General features: G+C 38.1%; 3 protein-coding genes, 1 long non-coding RNA gene and 1 other non-coding gene across 10 annotated transcripts; 2 read left to right on the top strand and 3 right to left on the bottom strand.

Annotated features, from left to right (window-relative positions):
• Positions 1–4,911: 4,911 nt before the first annotated feature.
• On the bottom strand, positions 4,912–8,711 carry LOC125470838. The gene is made up of 2 exons (XM_048570503.1): positions 8,592–8,711; positions 4,912–5,160 (listed from the first exon to the last, which is right to left on the bottom strand). The coding sequence occupies exons 1-2, from the start codon at positions 8,709–8,711 to the stop codon at positions 4,912–4,914; spliced, it is 369 nt and encodes a 122-aa protein (XP_048426460.1).
• Positions 8,712–8,791: 80 nt separating this feature from the next.
• On the top strand, positions 8,792–9,548 carry LOC125470837 (G-type lectin S-receptor-like serine/threonine-protein kinase At4g27290). Its single transcript, XM_048570502.1, has 2 exons — positions 8,792–8,878; positions 8,967–9,548. Exons 1-2 carry the CDS (start codon positions 8,792–8,794, stop codon positions 9,546–9,548), a joined length of 669 nt encoding a protein of 222 aa, XP_048426459.1.
• A 3,195-nt stretch (positions 9,549–12,743) lies between these two features.
• TRNAR-CCU lies at positions 12,744–12,816 on the bottom strand. The gene has a single exon. It is a non-coding gene; the product is annotated as a tRNA-Arg (tRNA).
• Positions 12,817–12,907: 91 nt separating this feature from the next.
• On the top strand, positions 12,908–14,596 carry LOC125470852. Of its 2 annotated transcripts, none has more exons than XR_007253218.1 (4): positions 12,908–13,245; positions 13,326–13,571; positions 13,721–13,841; positions 13,955–14,596. It is a non-coding gene; the product is annotated as an uncharacterized LOC125470852 (long non-coding RNA). The 2 variants fall into 2 exon arrangements; XR_007253219.1 differs by having other exon boundaries at positions 13,698–13,841.
• Positions 14,597–14,738: 142 nt separating this feature from the next.
• On the bottom strand, positions 14,739–19,011 carry LOC108865442 (ubiquitin C-terminal hydrolase 12-like). Of its 5 annotated transcripts, none has more exons than XM_048570526.1 (13): positions 18,886–19,011; positions 18,610–18,645; positions 18,407–18,526; positions 18,193–18,315; positions 17,753–17,830; positions 17,549–17,637; positions 17,356–17,464; positions 17,119–17,187; positions 16,893–17,003; positions 16,502–16,574; positions 16,133–16,280; positions 15,862–16,019; positions 14,739–15,112 (listed from the first exon to the last, which is right to left on the bottom strand). In XM_048570526.1, exons 1-13 carry the CDS (start codon positions 18,913–18,915, stop codon positions 14,958–14,960), a joined length of 1,299 nt encoding a protein of 432 aa, XP_048426483.1. In that variant the 5' UTR covers positions 18,916–19,011; the 3' UTR covers positions 14,739–14,957. The 5 variants fall into 5 exon arrangements, with proteins under 5 accessions (XP_048426483.1, XP_048426484.1, XP_048426480.1 ...); XM_048570527.1 differs by having other exon boundaries at positions 16,133–16,277; positions 18,610–18,648; positions 18,886–19,007; XM_048570523.1 differs by having other exon boundaries at positions 18,610–18,648; positions 18,886–19,006.
• Between the last annotated feature and the right edge of the window lie 5,302 nt (positions 19,012–24,313).

Below are 24,313 nucleotides of genomic sequence, written 5' to 3'. Positions count from 1 at the left end.
CAATTCTAAATATGAGCCTCATCAAGTGACTAGTGTATCTAGTCTTAATAGAAGGAAAGTGCAATTGCCAACCCTTTCAAGATATCGAGACGATGGCAAGGGTTTTTGTGATAATTATCTCAAGAAAATTGTTCTGCTATCGATTGGAACTACATGGGTTGGCTAGTAAGTTTTCGGTTATTATAAATACAAGAGGTCGTGCAACATGGAAAACCCTTCCAATCAACACACAGCTGCCCTGTGCAAACCTCTCAAACACGTTGAAATTTTTATTTCTTTTTTCCCGCCAACACATATTCAATTTGGATAAACAGCATTGTAGAGGCAACCGGCAACATCTTCAATTTGGATAAACAACACTGGAGCCGTAGAATCAGCCGACCGAGGAGCACATTCAGTTTGGATAACCAACATTGCTTCGAGATCAATTGGTTACCTGTCCAAGTCTCGGTCAACAAGGATTTTCGAGTCCTTGTTGGAAGAGGTCATCTCATCAGCCTTCTAGGCAAAGTGAGGTGTTACCAGGTTAATACATTCGGCATACTAAAAATCGAATTTAATATTGAACTTCACAAAACTAGCAACCTTGTCTTTAGGCTCTAGAACCTGAAGGCCTAGACGTTTTCCTTCCTCGGCTGTAGTCGTGAGATCAAGAAGCCAGCAGCGTGCCCAATGCCACTTCAACATATTTTACTCACCAGCTGAACTCGACTGACGAGTTGGCACGCCCTGCATTTGATCGAAAGACGTAGTTAGCTTATTAATTACACGGCCTGCGCGCATGTAGGCTAAGTAGTTTTTAGGATCAACAATATTATAATGTGAATGACGTGCGCCGCATTGTCGCCCTTCTTATAATAATAATTATTGCATTTAAGTTTTGATATTTATGTGAATGGTGCTAAATTAAAGCCATTGTCACAATCATTACTTATTTAAAGCAATTTATTTATAATGGCTGGAATTACCCCCCTTTGCTTTAATTTATTTATTGTACTACATTTTTTATGATGAGTATATATAAGACCTAAAACTCCTTAACCAAATTAGAACCTAAAGTTCCTTGATCCTCATCATATAAAAGAATTGAACATGAAATTCCATCATATAAAAAAATCGGACACGAAGTTCCTTGATCAAAAATTAAAACTTGAAGTTCTTGAATCAATTAAGAGAACAGCAGTTCGTCAACTTAATTGAAATGACGGCCATAAACACCTCAATCCACAGACTATTAAATAAGGATCAGAAGTTCCTTGGTTCATGTAAATGAGGACCATAAATGCTTAATCCATGTACAGATTAAGTATGGGCATGAATTTGAAAAATATGAATCTAAGGGTTCTAATAATGTCAGTCTGGAGAATATATTTTGAGTACATATGTATAATGTTTTGACCTAAAGCTCAAAATATAAATAATGTTAAGAACTTGAAGTTCTAGCATTTTGTTTAGACATGTGTTTATATGGTATGAATTAATTATCGCAAGTTTCGTCATACCTAAATTTCTTCCTTTTTGGGAATAAGAAAATGGTGAACTTAACAAAACTCGATTTTGTTACCATCGACATCTTATACAAGAGATACTTTTCCTGAATTCATAATGCCCTTGAATTCATGTGGAAGCATATGATATTAAAAAACATTTTTGCTTAAAAGTTCATTGAATCATATTCATGGAACCATAAGTTTCTTGATTCATATTAATGGAACCATAAGTTTCCATAATTTCCTATATCTAACAATCTGAACCTTTGTCTAGAGAAAAATCAAGAAAACTCACCTCGACATGCAGAGCTTAACCTTACTCTTTGTTCCCAAAAAATCGAATGGGAAACTAACGAACCTACGAGCACCATCGTGACTCGACTTCCCGACGATAAATATCGTCGATTCCAGCGAAGGTTAGCTTCGAAAACACCTTAAATGGTTTCCAATCGTTGTTTAGGCTCGTATTCATGTATTGTTTCCATTCGTTGTTTAGGATCATACTGATGTACTCTATGCATGGTTTAGCACAAATCGACTAGGAGAAATGAGCTCGAATCGAGCTCTGGAAGGTTTTCCCAAAAATCGGCCACTCTTGGCCTTGTCAGAAAAGGTGAATGCAAGCTGTACTCGCGGCGCGCTGGCTGCGCAGTGTGCTGTAGTGGCCAGCGTGTAGCCTCCAGATGGGCCTGAGGTAAACCTAAAAGCCTTCCAACAACACATAATGAAGGATTCTAATTTGATAACACAATTGAATAGCTTGCATGTTTCCCAATTTATCCTTGTTGTGTTTTAGCTGTGAAGCTCAAAGTTGTTCTGAGGCCAACTCCAACCCATGGCCTAAAACCTATTTTTCCCCTTCTATTCCCCCCAATCCAATCCGACCCAAGTTCTAATTTGGGCCTAAAACCTAAAACCTAAAAAAAGCTAGAAACTAGCTCATAAAATGGTGTGGGCCCCATCATTGCTCGTGAAAACCCACGCTTGAGTGCTAGACTTCCCCCGGAAACGCGCTCCACACGGGCAACGCGCCTCAACTAAGACCGGCATGGCCCTACCCACATGGGCATGTCGCCCACTTGCGCTAGAGAGCCAACAGCTCTCTTTAATCCAGTGGCTTAGATTAACAGGTCGTTGGTTGATCCAACAGCCTACATAATTTTTTTTTTTTATATTTGTTGAATCTAATGGCTGAGATTGAATATAATCAAATCTAACGGTTAAAAAAAAAAAAAAAGATCTAACAGCCCAAATTTAAATCCAATGGCTAAAATGATTTAACTCAAAATTCACCCAAAAACTCTATAAATACCTATCTATTTGTTCAAACATCCACAAAAACTCATGTTTCTCTTACAAATCTTCCAATTTTTCTTTCTACCATTCCTTCCAATTTCCAAATTTTTCAAGATGGCAAAAGAGCATATTAGAGGTCGTAATTGGACTTGTGAGGAAGATGTTGCTTTATGCTTGGCATGGGTTTCTATTAGTGAAGATGGTGCCGTTGGCACGAATCAAAATAAAAAGGTTCTATGGGCTAAAATCGTTGATAAGTACAATTGAAACTCCAACGCCGGCCGAAAGGAAGGTGGTGGTGTTTATGATTGGTGGAAGGTTATCAACAAAGCGTGCACTTTATGGAAGGGAAGCTTGGAGAGAGCCGTGATTGACATGACTAGTGGAAGGAGCGCCGCAGAAGTTGTGAGTTTCTTTGTTGATATTTTATTTGTCATGTACAATATTTTGCAACTAATTGTTTTTCTGTATTTCTTGCATAGGGTGACAAAGTAATGGCAATTTATAAGACAAGAACTACACCAAAAAATCAAGCTTTTAAGTTGCATCATGCTTGGAATGTCCTCAAGGATTGTCCGAGGTGGGGAACCAATGCGAACCGACAATGGGGAAGATTATTTCATAGTGAAACCGCATAGACAAATGATGTCAATGAAGGTGTCGATGAATTGACCCCAACTTCTTCTTTTGCAAGGCCCTCGGGAAAGGATAAGCAAAAGGAAGTAAAGAAAAAAGGGAAGTCCCAAGATCCGATTAGTGCATAAATTGCTACTGGATTTGCAAGATTGATCGAAAGCCATAGCTCTCGGCAGGAAGAAGCGGCCCAAATGCGTTTGGCCATTACACACGAAGGGAATATGGAGCAAGAAAGGTTTGAATGTAATTTCATGATGGAGGACCTCATCAAATACACCCCAGAAAGGAAGAAATTCTTACGTGATAAGCAAAAGGAAATTTTGCGAAGGCATGCTACAAGGAGTATATTTCAAGATGATGATTCGTCTCAAGGTTATATCCCAAGTCCACCACAAAGTCCACCACCAAGTCAAGATGGTGGATATCATTATTAAGTTTATGTGATTTATGTGGTTTATTAATTGTCGTTTGTATTAAGTTTATGACTTATTAATTATCGTGTGTATTAAATTTATGGCTTATTAATTATTGTTTCTATTAATCTAGATGTCTTCAATAATTATTGTACTTATTGTTGCACACTTTGATATATAATAGATGGCTTCAATAATTTTGACAACGTACTAGACAAAAGACTTGTCACGAGAAGAGACTTCAATTTATTACTAGAAAATACCAACATAGTACACTTAAAATGATTACATAATTTTAACAACATACTTAAATTTAACACAAGAACACATTAATACATCAACATAGCACATTAATACACTTAAGATTATCCATCATCAACGTTCTCTTTCTCGGCGCCATATATGCTCAACCAAATCCTTACGGAGTGTGTCATGACCTTGAGGAGCTTAAATTCCATTTAAACCTCTCATATACTCACTCAGTGTGACCCTATCCTGTTAAGTCTCGTATGCGGTTGCAGCAAGATATTCAACATATCTTGCCATAGCTTTCGCATATGTTGGTTGGTCATCATCCACATCTTCGTCAAAATCTTCTTCAATTTATACATACTCATCTTCCACAATCATGTTGTGCAAAATTATGCACATCATCATGATTGAATGGAAGTCTTCCACATTCCACAATCATGCAATCCCTCTAACAATGGCCCATCGAGCTTGTAGGATCTTGAACACTCTCTCCACATCTTTCCTGTAAGACTCTTGTTTCTGCGAAAATAATTTCTTCTTCGCACTATTAGGATAAGAATAACTTTTCACAAAGGTAGACTAACTAGGATAAATACCATCAGTTAAGTAGTAACCTAACTCATGCCTATTACCATTTACCTTATACCTCTATTCCGGTGCCCATCCATTGACAACATCATCGAAAAGAGGAGAAGACCAAAGAACGTTGATATCGTTGTTTGATCTAGGAGCGCCGAAGAATGCATGCCAAATCCATGTGTTGTAAGACGTCATAGCCTCGAGCACGATGGTTGACTTGTTGTGACGGCCTTGAATTGGCCAGCCTAAGCAGTAAGACAATTCTTCCACTCCCAATGCATACAATCGAGACTTCCTATCATGCCAGGAAAGCCTCTTTTATCTGCCTTGCGTAGAAGCCTCTTCAAGGCTTCACGATTTGGCTTACGGAGGTATGTGGCTCCATATATGGCTTCAATTGCCTTACAAAAGCGCTTGAGGTTCTCAATAGTAGTACTCTCCACAAGTCGACAATATTCGTCAATTGAGTCTATAGAGCACCCATTATCTAGCATCTGAAATACAAATATGAGCTTCAGATGAGGTGATAAACTTTTGTCGGCCTACGACATCTATCTTCCTTGCAAAGTAATGGTCATGATGGACAACTACGTTCAAGATGCTTTCAAAAAGCTCTCTCCTTATCCAATACCGCCTCCAAAAATCATGAGGAGGATATCTTGGACATTCGATGAAATAATCTTTCATCATCTGGTCATGACACTCTTCTTTATCACGTTGTATAAATGAACGCCCGGTGAACCACGATAGCTAGATTCGGCATGGTGCTCATATTGCATAAGCGAGTTTGCAAATTCAGCTTATTCGTTGTTCATTTTTGCATCCAAAGTTGCAAGGCTTACTTGGTATTGTGCTATCTGCATTGCCAAGCTACGCCTTCTTCTGTCACCCATTGATGAGATATTGATGATTTTGAGGAAACAAAAACACTTTGAAAGTTGGAAGATTGGTGAACATGTTGTGTGATGGTTATATATTCAACATATGGTTACATAGAGAATGATTGAAGGTTTGTGGTTCATGTGTGTAGGTTTGTGTTTCATGCGTTTCATGTGTTTTGTATGTATTTGGTATGTGTTTCGTGTGTGTCATGTGTTTCACATGTTTGGTGTGTTATACATCTCTATCATGTGTTTTGTATGTGCTTCATATGTGTTCTGTGTGTTGTGTGTTTCATGTATTTTATGTTTATACATCTCTATGATGGTTTTCATATTCTTCCATAGTGTTTCATGTATCGATTTAGTGATTTTTCAATATTTATCGGAATTTAAATATTTTTTGGTTAAAATGCTCATAAAATTAATTTAGGATAGTCAACATAATTTTTCTTAAAAAGTTAATTTAAAAAAAAATTAGCCTAGATTCTTTTTTTAATAATCTGGGGCTAAAATTTTAGGTCAGAAGGGTTGGAGCAGAAAAGTTGTTTCTAGGTCAAAACCTAAATTTTCTGGGCTAAAGATTTTAGGTTTTAGGCCAACGGTTGGATATGGTTTGATGGAGAAAGTTGGAATTTTATAGAATTTCCATGATTTCCACATTTATATGAAATATTAGGATTTGGGCAATTAAAAATAGTTTATTATCTTGATTTTTGCTGTATGGGACTGTAAATTTGATAAAATTATGTAGCATTTCCACTATTGGTAATTTGATAAGCTTCTAGTTTTTATTATTTAAAACTTCCCTAAATTATGTTGCATGTCTTTGGTTTCCTTAAGCATGGTGTAACTGAACCGTTGTTAGCTCAATTTCTTGTTCGAAATGTTTTTGGAGTTGAATTTACTGTGTGGTTTGTGCCATGTTCATCAACTATTTTGATTCAGGAGAAGTCAATTGTTGAGCCAGGCTCTGGCAGTGACAGCAGTAGTCAAGCTATGAGTTCCTCTATGAGCTCTGGCCCTCCGGAATTTCATTTTCTTTTTCTGGTTTTGGTTAGCATTTGTGTCGACACTTGCTACATAGTGTTTGAAAGGAAACATCTATAAGTTGAATGAAATCTTCGTTTTAAAATTTTGCATTGCTATTCTGAGGTTATAAACTGTTTGTTGTAGAGTCTTTCACCTCTCTTCCAACTTATAAACTAATAAATGATAACTTACGATGATCTTGTATGTTATATTGTGGAATGTTGTGTAGTTCCCCTGCCAAGTAGAAGCATGAAAGACAGATTATAAGCAAGGTTGGATTTCAATATACTTATTTATTAGCTTGTACTTTGCAAAACCTACAAGGTTTTTAGCAGATGATCTCTTTCTTAGAAATTAATTTTTTGTACATCTTGTTTGCTAGTGATGATAGTTAAGTTGCTCATTTTAGTTGCATATTTTGTCTGTTGTAATTTGGTATAATTAAGTAGCAATGTGTCAGCATCACTGCTTTTACTGCATGATACATTTCTTACTCATGTTCATTTTTAGAGGCTGGAGCAGGGGCTGAAGGTTGTTTGGCTTGTGAGGAACTCAAAGAGTAATGGTATTTGTTACATTGTTAGATTCTTAGGTTTAGTTGAGTTTTTCATGGAAGAAAAAATGTATTAGGAATTGTTTTCATTATCTGTATGAATAATTTCTTATTGATAGTATTACTATTTGATTTTATTTTGTAATATTTGAATTTTTTTTATATACATATTTAACCTATTAGGCACAATAACAAATTGTGCTAACATGATTTGGGCAAGGCATCTGACACTGGTGTCAAAAAAGAGGCACAAAAAGACCCTTATTTGTGCTTACCTCTTTGAGCACAAAAGACCATATTGTTCCCAACGGTCCAAGGCAACACTCTTAGAGGGCACACATAATATTATAGTTGTTGCACTGTTCCTATTGGTCTATGGGCACCTATGTTGGTGCCCTTTGGCCGCAAAGGGCACCATAATTTATTGTGCGCATTGCCCATATTTTTTGTAGTGATAATTCATTATTAAAAAAACCTATTATGATAAAATACCATAATATTATCCTTTAATAATATCAAAATTATCTTAACAACTTTCCTCCTAACAATCTAGAACTTTGTTTACTCAATGGCCTTAATTGGAGAACTTTTTCTTTGTGAACACAGGTGATACACCACATATTTTTATGTAAGTGGTAGAAAATTTTACTTTTTAAGTTATTAACTTTTTAACACACATATCCCACCATTTGTATAGTGACACCTGGTGTACCACTCCGTGTGTCGGTCACAATAATAAATCTCTCCCTTAATTGCACATACCAATCATGTAATATTGGATCCAAACACTAGCACTTAAGATACAAAATTTGGGATATCATTTCTCATCTAAAGCTCCAGATAGCATGTGGTCTGTTTGGCTTACTACTCCATCTCATTTAGAGATCTGAGAACTAATAGGAAAATAAGATGCACATTGTATATGTTATTTGCTTAAGTTATTTTGATTCTCTGGTTTTTGGTCGTCCTAAATGTTTTGACACATTGTCTCCCTCGGCACCCACTACATGGCTGCCACAATTGCTTTAATGCCTAGATTAATGGCTGTCGTTGGGTTGAATCCACCATAACCCCACGTTTACGGCATATCTGTTTCTCTGGGTGTGAAGAGTAGCGACAAAATTCCACTTTTTGTTCATGCATTCAATGGGCTTGTATATTACAGTGCCTCTACTAGCGTCACTCCATATGGGCGTGCTGTAAACCTACAATCCTTGCAGCAGCACATCAGAGTAGTATCTTATTTGATGGCATTTTTGTCTCAGGTTGAAGTTTCCCTCCATTGGAGAAGTGGTCAATATATTGGCTGGCTGTCAACTTACTCCTTGGGGAATGGCATGTAATTGTGACCTTTGCTTAGTCTTTTCAAACAAGGGACCCAAGTCTAACTAAATAATACTTGACAATGTTAAATGTATTCTTCTTCGGATAAAATCCCAGGAACTAATCCAAAACCACCTACTTGATTGACTGGCTCAGCTTTTGTAGCTGCTTTATCTGCCTGAAGTCGTGTAAACCTTTTTCCTTCTTCCAACTTCTCTGTAGAAATGATGCCAATGCAATCCTTGACAAGGTTTTTCATGTCTTTGTGTCTATTCTCCTTCCTAAGAATCGCATTTGCCACTACACCAGGAACAATCACTCTTATTCGATTTATTAGAGATGGTGAAACTCTGGTTTCGGCTGGTGAAGACTTTGAACTGGGATTCTTCAGCCTTGGTAACTCGAAAGGCTGGTCTTGGGGATATGGTACGCAGTTTCTACTTATAGAGTTGTTTGGATAGCCAACCGAGGAACACCACTTGGTGATTCTTCGGGACGTCTGAATTTCACTTAGCAAGGAGTTTTAGTCCTCCTTAATAGCTCAAACAGCATTGTATGGTCATCAAATTCATCAAGAACCGTGGGGAATCCAGTATCACAACTCTTGGATACTAGAAATCTTATTGTAAAGTACAGAAATGAAACTAACCCTTATAACTACTTGTGGCAAAGTTTCAATTATCCTTGTGACACATTGCTGCCGGAAATGAAGCTTGGTTGGAACTTAGCTAGCGGTTTAGAGAGGTATGTCTCGTCTTGGAAGAGCACAAAAGATCCTGCTCAAGGAGAGTTTTCGCTATGGATAATTCATTGTGGCTTACCACAACTTTTTACTATGAAAGGAGAGAAGATACAGGTTAGAGGAAGGTCATGGACTGGCATTCATTTAACAGGATATGAATTTAGAGGAAAAAGAGAACTAAATCCAATAGCTGGGGCCGAATTTGGGTTGAACAAGGATGAGGTCTACTATAAGTACACGCTCCAAAAAAGGTCGGTGTTCGCCAGATATATATTGAACCCGTTAGGCGTTGGGGAGCTGTTCACATGGGTGCACCAAACACAGAGTTGGGCATTTTCATGCAGATCAGTATGAAACTTATTTCTTGTGTGGTGTATATACTACTTGCAATATCAATCGTGTTCCCATATGTGCATGCTTGAAGGGATTTGCACCAAAATCTCCAAAAGATTGGAACTCAGGATACTGGTCCGATAGGTTCATTCAAAAGATTCCGTTGGCCTGCAGCCATGGAGATGGCTTCCTCAAGTATAATGGGATTAAATTGCTAGACACATCTTCTTTATGGTTTAATAAAAGCATGAGCCTTAAAGAATGTAGGCGATTATGTTTAGAAAACTGCTCATGTATAGCGTATGCAAATCTAGATATCAGGGAGGGGGGAGGAAGCGGCTGCTTGCTTTGGTTGGTAACCTCGTTAACATAAAAGAATTCACTAGTAACGGTAATTCACAGCCATTGAAAGAAGAACCCTAATAGAGTTCATTTTGGCTACTGGAGTGAATGTCTCCTTGTAGTCTACTCTAAATGTTTGAGTAAAACCATGCACAACCAATATGGCCTTGTGATGTTCAATTGATCCATCAGCCTTGAACTTTATCTTATAGATCTATCTACTCCTAACAGCTTTCTTCCCCGATGGTAACTTCACAATGCTCCATGTTTGATTGTTCTCCAAGGCACAAAGTTCATCCTTTATATCATTTCTCCACTCAGGAATTAGTTGAGCTTCTTGAAAGGTTCGTTGTTCAATGTGATGGGAAATTTCAGCCAAGAACGTAGCATGATTGGAAAAACACTACTATAATTCCACACCTCAGTGATGGGGGTGTTTGGAAGTAAATGTGACATAGTCTCGGAGCCTTGCTAGAGGTTGTCGAGCACTCACAGGTTTACGCCTTGTAGGAGGCGAAGTGGGAACCTCCTCGTGACTTTCATCTTGAGTAGACTCATTACCATCCCCCAGATTGCTAGGTTGAGGAGACACATGACTAGTGTCGATCACAATCTCTTATTGTCCATGATTGCTAGTGGCTTCAGGATCCAAATGCACTAAGTGTCAATGAACGCAGGCAAATGAAATAAGTCACACATTAGCTCCCCCTCTCGAGAGTGAGCAACCTTCTTGGAGAAATATGGAACAGTTTCCTCAAATTTTACATCCCTATACATAAACATTTTGATAACATTTGTAATCTTTTTGAGTTGATGAATACCCCATGAAGACACACTTCGCAGCCTTAGCATCCAGTTTGTCACGATGCAAGTAGCCAAATACCCTCAAATGTGATAGAGTTATAGGCCTTCCTTTAATAGTTTCATAAGGAGACTTAAACTCTAAAACACAACTAGGCAATTGGTTGATTGAATAAGTTGCAGTAAGAATTGCTTGTGACCAAAATTTCTTTGGTACGTTCATATGCAACATCAATGCATGGGTCTTCTCAAGTAAATCCCTACTCTTCCTTTCAGAGATCCCATTTTGTTGTGGCGTTCCCACCCAACTTGTCTAGTGGATAATACCATGAGAGCTCAAATATTGATTCATATTGTTGGATAAGAACTTGGTGCCATTATCGGTTCTTAGGTTCTGAATGGTTGACTGAAATTGAGTTATGACAAGTTGATGAAAGTCTTTAAACATAGAGAAGACCTCATTTTTGGATTTCAAGAGATATAGCCTAGTAAAGTCATCCACAAAGATAACAAAATATTTATATCCATCAAAAGATTCAATAGTTGGACCCCAAACAACGGAGTGTACAAGTTCAAAAAGTTTGCTAGCCCTAGACATTGAAGAACTAAAAGGGAGTCTAGTAAACTTGGAGAACTGACATGTATCACACATTATAGATGATTGGTACATTTTGAGAAAAAGTTTAAACAAAACAACCTCTAATGGATGGGCTAATCTTTGATGCCAGATTTATTGGTCCTTGGGAGAGATTGAATCAACTTGGAAGGCTTTGACTAGATGATGCATAGATAGTCAAGACCATTAAAAAAAAAAAAAACCTTCACCAATCGTCTTCTTGGTGAGAGAATCATGAAACACAACACTGCTTGTTGAGAAAGTGACAAGACAATTTAGGGTTCTAGTGACCTTCCTTATTGACAAAAGTTGAAAGGGAAAGGTAGGAACAAATAGTGTAGTAGACTCAAGGTTGTTTGAAAGCAATTTGACTTTTCCCACGCCCAAAACCATGGCATATTTTCCATTAGCAACTGATACATGAGAAGGTTTTGACAAGGTTTGAAAACTGTGTAAGTTGGAGGCTTAGTTTGTCATATGGTCAATTGCTCCTGAGTCGATAATCCAACAATCATGTTCAATACTAGTGTGTAGAGCAGTTAAGAAAGCACTAAAAATATCTGGAGCTTTGCTTCTTGCTATATTCTCATTTTCAGCAAAGAAACCTACGAATTGGCCTAGTAGCGCAGTGGGATTTTCATTTGTAGCCTTTGAGCTTTCAGCAGCTTCTTTATGTCCCTTGTTTTGCAAGTATATTGCAAATTCACTGATGAGTGAGACATGATTTGAAGTGAAGTCCTGAATACCATCAAGGAATGAACTGTAGTTGTGATTGGCAGCATGCTGAGGTTTGTATAAGGCAACGCTGGGTTGCCTTGAAGGAATCATTTTGTTATCCTTGTTGAACTTAGGTTTCAATTCGCGATGCAGAATCCAACACTTTTCCTCAACGTGACCTACTACATCACAGTAACTGCACTTCAAATGTGGATTTTTACCCTTGTAAGGCCTATTGTCTGAGGGTTTATGTTTTACAGCGTAGACTCTAGATTCAGAAATTTTGGGATTCTTCTCCAAGTTCATCACCCTTCTTCTAGCTTTTGCACGTTGAACAGTGGCACACACCGTTTTGAACGAAGGAAGTTCGACATTCATCAGGATGTGGCTCCTGAGATCCTCATAGTCTGAGTTCAAGCTAGCAAGCAACTGATATATCTTGTCTTCTTCTACCCTTTTCAGAAGAACAACATTGTCAATGGTATGAGGTAGATAAATATCTAACTCATTCCACATAGTCTTGAGACTTCCCAAGTGCTACACAAAGGATTTTCCATCTTGTTGAAGACTGGCAATGTCTCTCTTTAACTCGTGCATAATTGTTTTGATTCCCATACATGTCCTTTACAGATTTCCATAGATCATGTGAGGACTCGGAATAGCTGAAGATTTCAGCAATGTTTGTTAAATTGTTACTTAAAAATATAAAGGAGCAAAAAGAATGAAAGTAAAAATTAGTTCGCGCCAGGTAGGGGTCGAACCTACGGCCTTCTGCTTAGGAAACAGACGCTCTATCCACTGAGCTACAGGCGCTTGTTGATATCATATACCTACTTTAAAGTTATTGTTCTTCTACATCTACTTCCCGCCCATTTAATTCCGAATGAAAAACGGAGCCAAACGGAAGGGTTCAGAATGCAAGAGAGAGAGAGAAATGGAGGAATCGATTCGGAGCTTGTGCAAGGGCGTAGCGTCCTTCTGCAACCACCTCCACAGCAGCTGCGACGCCCTCAAAGCTTCTGTCGACCGCCGCCCCATCCCTCTCGATACGGCGTTGTCCAACTTCCTCCAATCCCTCAACCGCCGCATCTCCGCCGCCAGCACCCAACTCAACCTCCTTGAAACGATGTCGTTCGGCACCGTCCCCTTCGAGGAGCTCTTGGGACACTGCTGCGAGGTCCAAAGAAAACCAAACCCGCCTCCTCCACCTCCAATGCCATCTCTCCCCCTCCACCGTCGCCGGTACTAGTTTTCTCGCCAGCCAAACACGCCCTTAAAATTAATTATTCGTAATAAATTATTAATTATGGTAGTTTCTGCAGAACTTGAGATTGACGAGGACGACTTTGAGGACGCCGGTTGTTCAAGAGGACGGATTCTATGCACCTGTCATTGATGAAGAAGGAGATTTGTATCCTTAATAGGAATTTGTACTTAAAATTAAAAAATTGGGAATTGGAATTTTGATTTGTGTTTTCTCAGTGGTGTTTCGATTACATTGGACAAGTCTTTGAGTTTGAAGAAGCTCAGGCTTTCGGATGCGTCTCTTGCCACTTTAGCATCTAAAGGTCAGAAATTGAAATCAAAACCCGTATATCTGTTTGTTTGTGATTTCTAGTTCACAATGCTCGAATTTTGCGTACTTGTTTTCTTAGTTTCAGTTTAATTTTCGCTGATGCAATTGACGCTTTCAGTTCTGTCGCCCACTCTGCTGCAGCTAATGCTAAAAGTGAGGAACCTGATATAGCTATGCATGAGTTTTAAGTCCTTTAAGGGGTCGTATGATGCTTCCACGAAGACCTCAGGAGCTCCCAGAGATGGATTGCTATCTGATTTCGGTATGTAATTGTATTTTGTAGTATGTTTCCACTGAAAATCATCGGTTTAGCTGGGAACAAAATCTTATGACGATTGCCCATTGATGTTTGGCATTGCTTTTGAATAAATGTAGGGGAAGTTGAGGATAAACCAAAGCTAGCTGAAGTTCCTTTGCCTCTTGTAAAGGTATCCCGGGGATGACTACGAGAGCCTTCCTTCCTACATGAAAAGTCTAGCATCTTGGGAGGTATGAAGCTGCGTCGTGTTTATTGTGATTGCATTTATGTTTTCAAATCTGCATACACTGTATTGCAAGGTCATGCTTTAGTTACCTGCATCATGATTCATGATAATGGGAACGACTCTTATACCGGCATTTGGAATCCCTATGGTGATAAAATATAGAGAGAAGTATCTATTGAATGGCCGAGAAATTGACTATTATTCTGATAGATGTAAGATGTTGAATGTTGGATAGTGAAGTATCTATCTAGTGATAAAGTTTCCATGCTAATTGTGCTTGAGTGTTAAAAATGATATCCTAAAGGTTTCCCGTTTTAGCAACCCCAAAGTTATAGACCACGAGAGAGCTCAGGTTTGTCATTGTTCAACGTCTGGTCTTGGAACATTGTTTGAGAATGCTTCATAGCAGATTTACGCATGGTTTGTGGATTTCACTTGGCTAAATCAGTAGTCTCCTTGCAGATGAAGGCTTTTTTTTTTTTTTTTGTTTTCTCCATCCAATTGATACAAGTTAAAATGTGCAAATTTATCTAAACCCAATTGAATCGACCAAGATGTGAGGTAATGTAATAAATGGCGTTGAGAACTCTGGATAAGTTTATGAATATGTATGATGCACCGTGTAACTCAGAGAATATCGTTATCGATGTAGTGTCTTCATTGAGCAAGAAAAATGAATGCAAATAAGAATGACATTAGGGTAGAATAAGATCGATGTTGACAAACTTTCCGTGCCCTTATGTGCATTTAGAAACTTACCAGTTTTGAGTCGTAAATGAATATATCAATCCTCATCAAATATCACAGTTCACTTTATAGTTTACTGCATGACGTCAAATTTCACCCTGATTCTTGAGCCCAACATAACCAGTTTCCTTTTTCGAGTCATATGATCAGTAATCAAGAACCTTACGGACAGCAACCTCAGCTTCAACCACTACTGTATCGTTCACCAGATATCCCCTGCTCGGGCCATAAAGTTCAACAAGAGGCATGAATGAAGTGAATCCCCAGTCACTTTCTCTTGCATTGAATTGGTGCAGAGTGTCTGCAACATCATACAACAATCAAAGACAAAGGTCTTAAAAAACATCTTGAATATGATTAAAGATTGTTCAGTTATGGTTAAACGCATTGCAAATTAATGTTCTACAACATAGGCCACACCAATAAAATACAATTCTTTACCATATCTGATCGCCAGACCCGCCGCAAGATCATCCCTTAATAAATGGAAACCCTTGATTCAGTTAGCCTTTTCATTACCTAGAATTCTTGCTTAATTGCACATAATTTCCAAGTAAATTCTTCCTGTTTCTACCTTTACTGTTAATCTATATTTGACATCTAGATACGTAAAAGGAATAATCTATTGGTTTTCAATTTACTTCTAACATCTGTTGGTACGTTTTACTCCATAATTTTTTGATTCACTTTTTCTCAAACTTCAAAAATCCCCAAATAAAGTCGCCATGGGCACATAGTCAGTTCATGGTGCTGCTGCTGTTGGCCAAGATGTTAGAGAGAAATTAGAATTAAAAGCTCACAATAACAAGATTAGAGTGATTAATTAGATATTGATTGGGTTCAAATGGCATCACCTAAGAACTATGAAGTTGAAAACCAGCTACGTCCATTTCAAGGATAATAAATTCTAATTAAAAGCCTTGGGTGCCCATGACTACCCAACAAGAAGCAAAGCTCTCACTGAAAGTAAAAAAGAAAACAGAATACAACAACCAGGCAAAAGCACAAACTTGAATGCTAAAAAGAGACAAGACTAATAAAGGATTATACCCTTTCTTATTGAGTACTTGGTATGGATCTGATTAACTACAGCCAAGCTGAAGTGCGCATATGTACTCCACCCATATGGCAATGTCCCGGAATCTGCCACATCCAAATACATTGACAAGTAGTCCACTTTGTTTCCCATGGGAAATATTAGTATCCGCCTGATCAAACAAACCAAAAGCAATTCAGAATCCAATCACCGAGATACAAATATAAGCCAATCTTAAGCTGCGTTATAATCAGTTTTTGACATCCGGTAGACGAGAAAAAATACCATTTATAGCCGCCCACTACGAACATGTCAGAGTAGTGCTTCTTGATGTTCAACCTAGTAAAGTTCTCAATTGTCCAAGTGAATTTCATTGTTGGAAGATCCTCCACTGGTTGACCATCAACTGTACAAGCTGGCTCCACTTGGGCTACTACCAACACACCAAATACCATAAATTTCAAAACAACAAAACCAAAACCCTAAAGAAGATGCAACCACTTGCACTCTAATCAAACCCCGTGGTGCCAAATTCACACAAAAATCAATTGTTTCAGATCAACTACGCCACACATAACGCTCCAAAACCACACCATAAACACAAACATAAGAAATTCAAACAGTAACCCATCGAAAAATTACTAAAAATTAAACCTTCCACTGGCTGAGGACCTTCGACCAAATCCGAGTGCGGCACAAGCATCTCTTCGTCCTCTTGCTGTTGCTGCTAACAAAAGAAACAAAAATCAGAGCTCTGACCGAGACAAACCTAACCCTATCTTACTGAATCATAACCCTAGCAAATCAATCACTGTAAGTCGGTGAATTCCCAAAATTCCTCCTAGTTTGAAGCTGCCGAACGGCACCAAGATCCATAGGCGATCAGAAACGAAGAACGAAGCCAAAACCCAATGAAATTAAACCGAGAGTGGAAATGTAGAGGAATCGGTACGTACATCCAACGGTGCAGGAGTCATCATAGTCATTGCTTAACATTCAACAAAATATAGCTATAAAACAAATTAAATGTTTCCACAGCCTGTACCTGGCGATTGTGTACGTATTCCAAAAATGAAGGAACATCAGTATATTTACATTCTTCTTCACTATCAAGAGGAGTAGACTTCTGAAAGCAAATAATATCCCCATCTTCAATCTGGAAAAGGAACGCAACCGATGGTTAACTGAAAATATACCTAGAATCAAAACGTTAATTCCTATAATACACACATATTTGTAATATACCAAGCATGCAATATAGCAACAGTTACCTGACTTAATCGAAATGAGGTCTTCTTGTCAAGGTGTTCGCACATGATACAGGGCTCAAACTTTATTTCCTGAAATTGTAGCACAAAAACATATATTAAGTTTGCTTAAAATGCTACAGCAAAGCATGCAACGAATTATAAATATACATATACATTCTACACGTCTATATACAATATATATGAGTGTGTGTGTGAGCTACGACACAACCTTATGCTAAAATTTAAAGTGAAACACACCTCATAAAGTTCAATTTCTTCATCAGGGGTAAAACCAGCCAGTTGATTTAATTTTCCTAAAATCTCTGCTGGTTTACTAGAACTCTTCACGAAAAACCTACCAACAAAACTGGAAACAGAAAAAGAAACTTAAATTAGCAAACACAAGGCAAAGGATAAAAATATTCAGCCACGCAGAAGGAGCAGGAGTTACCGTAGTTCTTGTTTCTCAGGCTCATAAAGCTTAAAGAAAAGAAGGATATCTTCCTTAGTTTTGACAGGCGGAGGAATAGGACGTAGATCCTGGAAAATGTACAGAAACAATAAAATGTAAGAAAAAAATCCTTTCATACAGCAATTGGAACTCCAACAAGCTTCACTACACAGGTAGTAACAAGAATAGAGTAAGACTGGTTACCGGCCCAAACTCTACTTCCAGAAATAACCTTAGCTCTGCATTGTGTGTTTTATTTGATACCTCTATCAATTGTCCAACCTGAAAAATGCAAGCGGTCATCATTAGCTTAAACACTATCAATCATTTCAAAATCTGAGAGAAAATGTTTATCACCGCCCATCAACCTTTTTTGTACTATAATAACTTCATTTAAAATGCCTCGTCCAACACTGGAAGCATAATGAGCATCGGAATATGCATTAAGAACTTTTTAAAATCCAATTTTGCAAGAGAAATTGGCAGTTATAAGTTATAACCGTACATCATTAGTTCATAAACTTGAAAACTTCAGAGTCGGACTCAGCAAAGCAAAAATTCAGACAAAATGAGAATTATGAATTACAAAGGAACAAGGAGCAGTGCCTCCGAGTTTAAGGGGGCTTAATCAGTGAAGTACATACTGATTGTGATTCTTCCCCAGGTGTCAATGGTCGATGGGGGCGACAGGTGTGGTTTTGTCTCTTGGCCCAAATCCAGAAACGCTGAAACCGCACAGGTATGCCAAACTCTTTTGCAACCTCCTCCTGTTAGCCATTTCCAAATTAGAAATTCTAATAATTAATAAAACAGAATTCATAATTGTTTGCCCTCAAAAGTTAGCCTGTACCAGTGTACCTTGAAAAGATTAAAGGGCATTTGTTCGTGAATACGGAATTTACGAACTTTGTCATGATCAACAAGGTCAAAATATATATCCCTTCCAATTTGTTCTGCCAGGTCCTCATCTCGAACAACCTAAACATACCAATAAACACCAAATGACTGTACTAGCTCATCCGAACAAGCAATGGTGAAAACAGGATACTAGAAAGCTTTACCCTTATAATATTGTAGTGGAGTGCTTTGTGCCCTTGCTGCTGGAAAGACAAACGGAATCAGAGCTCTGATCGACAAAAAACCTAACCCAGTAACCCTAATCTACTGAATTATAACCCAAGCAAATCAACTACTGTAAACAGGTGAATTTTCAAAATTCAAGCAGGCTTGAAAATGCCGGATAGAACAAGGAATCCTAGGCGATCAAAAACGAAGAATGAAGCAGAAATTTAATGAAAAAACGAGACAGAAAAAGTAGAGGACGAGTCGGTACGTACAGCTGACGTTGGATGAGTATTGATCGCCATTGCTGTCGAGCAGTAAGCATTCGTATCAGTGGAGCTGAGAGACGAATGAAACAATGAGAGAAGGAGAGGCGGGCGAGACGAAGTGTTAGAGGAATCTTCGTCAAAGTCAACTGTATTAGGATTTGACGTTGTAATCTCGTCACGATTGTAATTACTGTATAAAATGAGATACTTGTACACCAAGTACATGCATTGTATAAATATAAGCATTTGTATTTTTAGCACCTCATTTTTAATTGAGATAATATCGTTTATTAAAAAAAAAAATTTATTTGAACCCATATTTTGCATCTCAACACTCAACTTACTTTTTATACCCACATTGTATTTGATTGATCTATCATTATCTCTTTACACCCAACGTTGTTTCTGAAACCGCCCTTACTTATCAAAACTCAACTCAATCAAACTTCTTTTTACACCCAACTCAATCTACTTAAAAATAAAAAATAAAACCCTAACCAATCCATCATCTCCATGGAGCAAAGCCCCTTCTTTCTCTCTTTAAAAAATCCTTCCATCTCCCATGGTTGTCATTCTACACCCCCCATCTACTCCTCCGTAGTCATCCAAACCTCTTCGTCTTCCTTTTCTTCATCATTTGACATCTCTAAATTTCTAGAGCACTAATTAGCTTAATAATTGGTATGTGTTCAATCGATTGGTTCAATTTTTACGTATTGATTCCTTTTTCTTTTCAATTAAATGAGCTTCTGGTTAGAGTGTTTAATGAGTTTGGTGTGTTTCAATTAAATGAGAATCTTCTAGACTCTATATTCCTATCTGTGGTAGAAAAATTGGTACGTCTATGATAACTTTTGGTAGATCAATGAATACTTTGAACCGTGGATTTTTTTTTTTGGTCAAAACCATTGATATTTATTAGATACAAAAGTTGCAGACAACAATTCACATTACATTGAACTGTGGCTAAAAAGTATATCGCCTTTGCACGTTTTAAAGGCGAACTCATATCTAAGCAATTTTTATTGTGGAGCAAAACTTCAGGAATTAATCTAACCCGGATGTGTAATTGAGTTTATGCATTTTAATGATTAAACTGATAAATATTTCAATCACATATGGATTTAATATCGTATTATCTTTTAGCCTCTATATGCCACAAAAGTTGCGGACAAAAATTCACAATACATAGAATTGTGGTAAAAAAGTATATTGTCTTTGCACGTTTTATAAGTGAACTCATAGGTAAGCAGTTTTTATTGTTGACCAAAATTTCGGGAATTCATCTAGCTTGAATGTATAATTGAGCTTATGCATTTTAATGATTAAATTCATGAATATCTCGACCGCATATGAATTTAATATCGTAGTGTCTTTTAGCCTCTATATTGGTATATGTGGCAAAAAAATAGGTACCTCCATGAGAAAATTTTGTAGATCGATGAATATTTTCAATCTGGATATTTATTAGATACCATAAATTATAAGTCTATTTGCGAAAGTCTAAATCAATACCACGTAAATTTAAAATTAAATTTTTGAATTTATTAAATAACTTATTAATTAATAATATAATAACTTATTAATTTATAATATCTTTATATAAACTAAAATCTTTAGAATATATTAGAATATAAAATATATTTATTATATATAGATATTTATTATTTTATATTTTATATAATTTTATATTAATTATATATATATATATTTATTATTAAAAATTTTAAAAATTTACATATTAATTAATTATTATATAAATAATAATGAATTAATATGTAATTTACGTAATATGTAATAGATATATTTAGGGAATTGTTATTAGCACTCCAAAAATCTCATTCTACACTTTGCACAAGTGTATTTTTCCTTCTAATTATAGAAAATTTGGAGTGCCAAATGTGTGACAGCCCGTTCCGTATTTTCGAACCGTAGGGGTGAAATGGCGATTTTGCCCCTATTATGGTTGTTTCGTTGTGTGGTTGTTTTTGGGTGTTGCTTGGCTGGTTTTGGACCACACACACACCACACTCACTCACCCTCTCTCCCTGCCCTGTCCCGAGCCCTCTTTCTCTCCCATTCCTATTCTTCTTGTACGGACGACAACCAAAACCATTGAAACCTTCACAGATCGAGGAAACAAATTACATATTCGTGCTCGTGAGGTCCTTGGGAGTTCAACCATACCCATTTCAGGTAAGGATACCTTCGTTTTCACGTCGAACTCGGGATACCTCGATTTGGTCACTGTTCATGCACACGTTAATTCTTGTATTTTTGGGAATTTCAAGCTTGTTGGAAGCTTGGTGAGGTCCTTAAGAGGCTCGGGGTGGTTCGTTTGAAGGTTTTGGACGTCGGGATCATGAGTTTCAAGCTTGGCCGGAGTTGGTGGTGTTTTCCCGGCGAGATTCCGTGGGTTTTAGTGCTTGAAAGTGGTATGGATTTGTTCCTCTTGTTGTAAGCTTCATTTTGGTACCAATTTTGTGAAATTTGGTTGAAAAACGAAGAAGATACAAGGTTTTGAAGTTTTCCCGGTTTTCCGGCGCTGGCGACGACGCCGGAGTTTGGCCGGAGAAGATGACGGAATATTCCTAACGGCGTTAACGGAATCCGTCAAATTTAACGGAATATTCTTGACGACGTTAACTGACGCCGTCAATGTGCAAGGCACGTGCCTGCGCGTGGGGGCGCGTGCGGCGTCAGAAAATTTTTCTAAAAATATGGGGATGTTCCTGAGGTTGAGTAGATCACGTTGGTGTATTCATACACCCCATTTGAGCATTGTATGAGAAGTTATTTCGTGATGTTGGTTATGTGCTTTAAAATTAACGTTTTTATAGTTGTTTCGCATATAGGTGAGACCTATCCCGAGGACGAGCGCGGTCACTCGAGGCAAGGGGGTTACGACCCTTCTACATACCAGTGAGTGGGCTTTTGGTTTTCCGTATATACCTATATACTTATACTTTTCCCGGAAAGTGAAATGAAACGTTTATACGTTTATATGCCATGCTTATTGTTTGCCATTTATTTACGCATTATTAGTCGCATATGTATATATATGTTTGGTGCTACGGACGCACAGGTAAGTGTCAGGTGAGTTATGATTTATGTTTATGTTCAGTAGTGATTTGAGATGCATAGAGAGCTCATAACCTGCACCCTCGGTGTCAGTGCTCCCGCCCAGAGTTGGGCACAGTCCTTCACGTGATGTTCACCTCCCGCACCACACGCTCATCTTGGATCCAAGTTAGGTGCACAGTCCTGTCATACAAACCATTTTAGGTGGTTCCGACTCGTAGGTGACCCGCGATTAGTCGCCCAGCCTTCACGTGATCGTAGCACTTAAGCGTACTTATTATACACCCAGTCCTATCGTACAGACCACTCTAGGTGGTTCCGACTCGTGTGCAGGTATAGTTAGTGAGATGGAGATTTGAGCTCTAGATTCAGCTGTACAGGTCACGTTAGGTGACTCCGGCTGACAGATTACATGGCATTGATTTGACATTACCTGAGCACTTGCATTTTATTTCGAGGCCTTTGGCATGGCATATTTCTGAGCATGACTTATATATATGTATACTCTATTTTTTTGGGAAGTATACAGGTTTTACGGCGAGGGGTTAGAATCTTGTTTATGAAATGGTTTTTGAAAAGCTTTGTTTTTGCCCACTCACACTTTTTCTTTTGCGCCCCTCCAGGTTCTAGTTGGCTAGCACTTTTGGTGGCTCCCCAGAGGATTTCCCCGGCATATCTGACAGATTATCACCAGTGTAGGACCACCTTTGGGTGTGTTTTTGTAGTGTTATTTCTTCCGGACTGCATTAGGTCTTCGAGCTCTGAACTTTGTTTTTCACACTTACGCTTGCACATGTATGTTCTTATTTTGTGTAAAGCTGGTTTTTATTTATTCGTACTTTTATTATTATTTTATTAGCTTCTGCACTGTGCACATGGTTACGTCACTTCCACGTGACGGCCAGCATGCCCTGATCTCAATCGGGGTGTGTCAAAATGAGATTTTTGGAGTGCTAATAACAATTCACCAAACACAGAGTTAGGAATTTTCCCTTACATTCCATGCAGATCAGTGTGAAACTTATGTCTTGTGTGGTGTATATACTACTTGCAATATCAATCGTGCTCCCATATGTGCATGCTTGAAGGGATTTGCACCAAAATCTCCAAAAGATTAGAACTCAGGATATTGGTCTGATAAGTGCATTCAAAAGATTTTGTTGGCCTACAACCATGGAGATGGCTTCCTCAAGTACAATGGGATTAAATTGCCAGACACATCTTTATGGCTTAATAAAAGCATGAGCCTCAATGGATGTAGGCGATTATGTTTAGAAAACTGCTCAAGTAAAGCGTATGCAGATCTAGATATCGTGGAGGGAGGAAGTGGCTGCTTGCTTTGGTTTGGTAACCTCGTTGACATAAGAGCATTCACTAGTTGCGGCAATTCACAGCCACTGAAAGAAGAACCCTAACAAAGTTCATTTTGGCTATTGGAGCGAATGTCTCCTTGTAGTCTACTCCAAATGTCTAAGTAAAACCACACGCAACCAATCTGGCCTTGTGACGTTTAATTGATCCATCAGTCTTGAACTTTATCTTATAGATCCATCTACTCCTAACAGATTTCTTCCCTGATGGTAACTTCAAAATGCTCCATGTTTGATTGTTCTCCAAGGCACAAAGTTCATTCTTCATAGCATTTCTCCACTCAGGAATTAGTTGAGCTTCTTGAAAGGTTTGTGGTTCAATGTGATGGGAAATTTTAGCCAGGAACGTAGTATGATTGGGAAGACACTACTATACTTCAACACCTCAGTGATAGGGTGTTTGGAAGTAAAGGTGACATAGTCTCGAAGCCTTGCTGGAGGTTGTTGAGCACACATAGGTTTACGCCTTGTAGGAGGCAAAGTGGGAACCTCCTCGTGACTTTCATCTTGAGTACACTCATTACCATCCCCCAGATTGCTAGGTTGAGGACACACATGAGTAGTGTCACTCACAACCTCTTCTTGTCCATGATTGCTAGTGGCTTTAGGATCCAAATGCACCGAGTGTCAATGCATGCAAGCAAAGGAAATAAGCCACACATTAGCTCCCCCTGTCGAGAGTGAGCATCCTTCTTGGAGAAATATGGAACAGTTTCCTCAAATTTTACATCCCTAGACACAAACTTTTTGTTAGTTATAGGATGAAAACATTTGTAACATTTTTGAGTTGATGAATACCCCATAAAGACACACTTCGCAACCCTATCATCCAGTTTTTCACGGTGCAATGCTTGAACATGAACAAAGCAAGTGCAGCCAAATACCCTCAAATGTGATAGAGTTATAGGCCTTCCTTTAAGAGTTTCATAAGGAGACTTAAACTCTAAAACATGACTAGGCAATCGGTTGATTAAATAAGTTGC

Source organism: the organism of the source record quoted next, unplaced genomic scaffold, assembly GCF_019419815.1.
Source record: "Pyrus x bretschneideri cultivar Hongxiangsu unplaced genomic scaffold, Pyrus_bretschneideri_v1 Contig53, whole genome shotgun sequence".
In the NCBI taxonomy this organism is placed as follows: domain Eukaryota; kingdom Viridiplantae; phylum Streptophyta; class Magnoliopsida; order Rosales; family Rosaceae; genus Pyrus; species Pyrus x bretschneideri.
Note: the sequence above shows the minus strand (reverse complement) of the source record. Positions and strands in the feature narration are given on the sequence as shown.